We start from the raw sequence: 5450 nt of genomic DNA, 5'->3' as shown, positions 1-5450 counted from the left end.
GGTCCTGACCACTGAAGAACAGGGTAAAAGGGGGCTAACAAAGTATGCAGAGAAACAGATGGACTACAGTCTGTAACTGTAGAACTACAAAGTGCACCTATATAGTAAGTGGAGCTGATAAAATGGACAATGAGCACAGAAACAAGGAGGTGGTCATGATGTTATGCCTGATCGGTGTATATATAATGAATGAAGGATGGTCTCTGACTTTGGCACAGTACTGTACATAAAATGCTTTTCAATGGTACTGTATATACATGGATATAATATATCCCTCATATTAAAGGGATAGGTATTTTTGCATCCTTACCATCATCATTCTTATGCAGTCTCCACTGAATTGCATGTTATTGAGGCCTATTGAATTAAAAGAAGGATGGAATAAACATTTTTTCACTTCCCTGACGTTTGACAAATGCAGGATGCTTCTCACTTTGAGGTGCAACACTGCTCAGTGGTTCTCATTCCTTTCTTGTAGTAAAAATTGTAGCTACATGTATTATTATCTGCTAATTGACTGGCAGATTGGAACTGGCAGAACCTGCAGTGTGTAAAAATAGCAAGCGCACCCCCACACCACGGTTTATTCTGAGAGGAACTGAAAATCGACCTATAATCTGCATGGATTTTTCAAGGATTACAGTGGGCCTGTAAAGATTTTTGTGGTAGGTTCCAGGAGATAAGCTAAAACAATGTACAGCCTATATATAGTCTGCTGTGTGCTGAGAACCAATGTTATTGAGTCTCTTGGTAAGCATATGACTAAATGAGACTCTGCTGTGTCTAAATGAGACCTCATTGACGGCAGCTCAGCCCCAGCTCTCCTAGTTAGCCATGGGCTCTTCTGTTAGATCATCTGGTCCTTCTGTCAGATCGTCCATCTCCGTTGAGAAGTGCTCTGTGCTCTCGATCATAGACGTCTCCTTAGCAACACTGTAGGTGAGCGCCACGCTGTAGGCTGCCTGCTTGGCCTGAGCCCGTGGACCGCAGCTGCAGAGCCTTCGGAAGGCGGCGCGGAACTTCTGAGACATGGCGTTGTAGATGACGGGGTTCACAGCGCTGTTCAGGTAGACGCAGGTGCGGCAGAAGAGCAGGAACCAGGCGTCCAGGTAGGCCTCCTGGAGGAAAGAGTTGACCACCACCAGGGTGCGGTAGGGCATCCACAGCACTGCGAAGAGGATGACCACCACTGCCAGCATCTTGGTCACCTGGAGAAGGGTGGGAAAAGTGGTTTCACTTTCATTTAGTCGTTCATATTTACGTCCTAATACCTGATTTCAATCTGGGCTGTTGGTTTCATAGCGGTATCGCTTTGTCGTTGTTCACTGTTCTCATTTTCAAGATTTAGCATTTTATTTCAGATCAATGAGGTCCAAACAGAGAAGAATAGAGCCTAAAAAGCTTCAGTTCCCATCAAGGCCATAGGAGCACCATTGCCAAAAAAATGTAATGGACTCCCAGTTCAAAAATGACTTTTAATTAATAAAAACGATTTTTGTTTTTGTCTCAAAAAATGCTCAAAAAGTGTCACTTCACCAACTAGTACTCATTAGACAAATAAGATTCTAACATTAAAAATGGTGAATAAACCCAATAATTGATGTTGCAAGTTTTAAAGGGTCTGTCCTAAAAACTGTCCTGAAAACTTCATCAGTGTGCAACTGTGTCAGTATCTACAATCATATGCAAAAGTTTGAATTCCATTGGACAAATCATGTTTCTACAGAGAACAAACCTAAATATGAAATCTTCCAGCAAATTTTAATGCATAATCACTGTTTATTTTGTTTGACATAATAGAAAAAAACCCATAAAATATTAAATGCGCCATTACTTTTGCACAGGCCACATTTTCCGCAATAAATAAAATTCAGCAAATAAACAGTACCTGTGCATTAAAGTGTGTTCTCTGTAGATACCACTATATAAGGGGGCTCCCAGGATACTTTGTACTGGTGTGACTGGCCCCCGAGGGGCCCATATACTACATCCTACCACTTATGTTAAGTTTGTGAGAGTTTTTGTACTAAGAACAGTCATAATTCATTCTAACAGGACTATTTTTCGACCTTTCTTTATCCCTTAGAATAAAACAGGCTGTTTTGTTACCTTTAAGACCTTTAAGACCTTTAAGACGTATGTAAATGATCTCTACTCTGATTGGCTGTCCTGTATTGTGCCTCATTCAAAAAGCAGTCCAGGCTGAAACACTTCTTTTAGCTTCAGTGCGAGTGGGCGGGGTTAAACTGCTGCAGACTGAATAGATGAGTTATTGCCAATGTGTTCGTTTTTGTGAAATCACAAAAACAATGACATCAAAAGAGGTTGTTTTTGCAGTTTTCCATATGTGGACTGTATAGACTGGGATGCAAACAGTACATTTTTAACTTCAACAATGTTTACAGAAGATATCAAAAATGAGTGAAAATGTCATTTTTTTAATGATTTGAGGCCTGAAATGAGTTTTTAGAACTGAAAACTAAACAATGACTCAAGTCTTGAATAGTGTCCTTGGCATTGCACCATGAAGGTTAATTGGGGTCTGTCATATGATACAATATGCTGCCTACTGTTTCTTAAAAGCCTGTTAGAATAAAAGTCTTTTGTTTTCAGTTGTGCTGTGAGACATTTGTGGAAATCAAGTTTTTTAGTGAATTTAATAGTTTTAAAAACTTGTTTTGCAACCTGCTATGAAGGTTTCAAAAATAAAATAATCTCAAACTGTTTTATTTGGACCTTTTTAAATTGTTTACTCAATCTGCATGTGTGTTTGGATAGTCACATCACCTGACATTGTTGGACTTTCAAAAAGAAAGCCTCCCAAAAGGAATTTTATTTTGATGCAATAAAATGTGTGTGTATAAAGGAGGTATTGTCAAAAATGTGGCATATGTTGTGTATTTATTAAATTATTTTTTTTAATTATTTAAGAGTGAAATAATGGACTTGGATGCATCTAATGCGTGTCATGGCATTGACTATTATTATTATTATTATTATTATTATTATTATTATTATTATGTTACTGTTGTCAGCAGTGCACTAAAGATCTTTAACCCCTTACAATCCTAGTCTTATTACATTCTAAGGCTTATTATTTGGTAACTACACAGACTTCAATGCAAACTGGTTGAGCAATTCTTCAGTTATAGAAGTGTGTAATAAAACTTTAGTCTTGCCGGTGGCCCCTGGCCATTTGAGGTTGTTAAAGTAATCAGAAAACTGGACATTTAGACCTCACTAATGTGCCTCACCTGCCTTCGGGATGCTGCTGTTGTACTTGAGCACTGGCTTGAACTTTTGAGGCCGTTCATCTTGCTCCCAGCAGAAAGGCCATCGTGTCCATTCTTGCTTTTCCCTTTGGGCAGAGGGTTCAGAAAGAGAATCCTGGCGATGAACCCGTACAGCACAGTGGACAGCACAAGGGGCAGGACGAAGAAGACACCAAAATCGAAAAAGTAAATGGGCAAGTAAAGGTTCCGGGACACTTTGTAGGCGCAGGCCACCACGATCGCGTCCTCGTACACCAGCTCCTCCGTGTCAGCCAGGTAAAACCACATGACGCAGTAGAGCGAGGTGGTCAGCCACACGCCCAGGATGATCCTCTTGGCCCGAGTGTATGTGCACAGGGACTGGGCGCGGATTGGGTGGCATATGGCGATGTACCTCTCCACGGTGAAGGCTGCAATGGAGCAGGAGGACGCATTGATGCCCAGGTACTGGAAGTAGGTGATGCACAGGCAGCCGGCGTGGCCAAAAAGCCATGAGCCGTAGAGGCTGTCCGCTACACTGGGCAGGCCGGCGGTCACCAGCACCATGAGGTCGGCGGCGGCTAAGCTTACCAGGTAGCAGTTGGTGGGTGTGCGCATGTGCTTGGTGGTGAGGACCACCAGGACCACCATCACGTTGCCAATGATTCCTAGAGCGCAAATGGCGAGAACCAGGAAAGCACTGATCACCTTGTATGCGGTACTGCGGTCAGTCCAAGGACCAAGAGTGTTGTTGGGAGATGTGAAATTCTCCATTGTTGAAGACGCAGTCCAGAACTTAATTTTTCAGATAAAACAGATTCTTCTACAGTTCTGTTTTACGAATCTTAGGTCTTCTAAATTTTTTTTTCTGTCGTCCAGTCTTACAAGTCTTAGGACTTCTCAGTTTTGTTTGTTAGGTTGCTCCACTTCTTCTGTTGACCAGTCTGAAAATCTCCAGGTCTTCGTAATTTTTCAGGTAGGTCCAATTCTTCTGTAGTCCAGTCTTGCAAGACTTCTTAATGTTTGTCCGGTATGTCCACTTTTTCTTTAATCCAGTCTTACAAATCTTAGGATTTCTTCATTTTTAGGTAGGTCCACCTTTTCTGTAGTCCAGTCTTACAAACATCAGATCTTCTTAGTCTTTAAGCTAGGTCCACTTTGTCTGCAGTCCAGTTGTACAAATCTTTGATCTTCTTAAGTTTTCAGGTAGGTCAGCTTCTTTTGTGGTCCAGTCTTATAAATCCTGCAATTTAATAGTCATTTTGACCTTACAGGCTTTAAATGAGACCCAGTTTCTGTGTTATGACCTTAGTTCTTGTGACCTTAGACCTCATTCGTTTTTCAGCTAGGTCCACTTCTTCTGTTGACCAGTCTTAAAATCTTCGGGTCTTCTCAATTTTTTCGGGTAGGTCCAATTCTTCTGTAGTCCGGTCTTACAAGCCTTTAGTCTTCTTAATGTTTGCCAGGTCTTACAAATCTTAGGTCTTCTCAATTTTTAGATAGATCCATGTCCTCTGTAGTCCAGTCATACAAACCTCAGATCTTTTTAAACTCTAAGCCAGGTCCATGTCCTCTGTAGTCCAGTCATACAAACCTCAGATCTTTTTAAACTCTAAGCCAGGTCCACTTCTTCTATTGCTCAGTCTTACAAAGCTTAGATCTTCTTAAGTTTTCAGGTAGGTCTGCTTCTTCTTTAGTCCAGTCTCACAAAACCTGTAGTTCAACCACACAAATTAAAAGTCATTTTGACCTTACAGGCTATAAAAGATGCCCAGTTTCTGTCTTATTGAGATAACTTATCTAAATAAGTGACTCCTGCGAAAGCCTGAAAGCTGCTGAGCTCGTAAGCGGTTCAGAGGGAGAGAAGCAGTCAGGTGGGCTCCGAGTTGTCGCTGTATCGAGGTTGGCTGTGATGTCTCGCGTTGCGGCTGTTAGACGTTGCTTTTGCTTTTTTCCACCCGTTTTCCGGCAAGCCTCGCCTTACTGCGCTTGTGAGCGCGAGCTACTGGCCAATCGTGTAGAGGCGGAATACAGCCAGCCAATCAGAGCGATGGGGCGGGGTTTGGGCGGAATACGGGTGGGGAAACTAACCAGCGCGTCTGTGGTGGACAGCTCCCGTGGTGCTGAAGTTCCTCGCTCAGCAGTGGAAACCAATACTGGAGTTCAAATGATGGGAACCTGCCGCTGTCGGGTCTCCAC

The 5450-nt window shown here is 42.2% G+C and overlaps 1 protein-coding gene across 1 annotated transcript; it reads right to left on the bottom strand.

The window, feature by feature from the left end:
- Nucleotides 1-824: 824 nt before the first annotated feature.
- On the bottom strand, nt 825-4025 carry trhrb (thyrotropin-releasing hormone receptor b). The gene is made up of 2 exons (XM_036565565.1): nt 3255-4025; nt 825-1208 (listed from the first exon to the last, which is right to left on the bottom strand). Exons 1-2 carry the CDS (start codon nt 4023-4025, stop codon nt 825-827), a joined length of 1155 nt encoding a protein of 384 aa, XP_036421458.1.
- Between the last annotated feature and the right edge of the window lie 1425 nt (nt 4026-5450).

This window comes from Colossoma macropomum, unplaced genomic scaffold, assembly GCF_904425465.1.
Source record: "Colossoma macropomum unplaced genomic scaffold, Colossoma_macropomum, whole genome shotgun sequence".
Taxonomy (NCBI): domain Eukaryota; kingdom Metazoa; phylum Chordata; class Actinopteri; order Characiformes; family Serrasalmidae; genus Colossoma; species Colossoma macropomum.
This window is presented reverse-complemented; position numbering and strand designations above follow the sequence as displayed.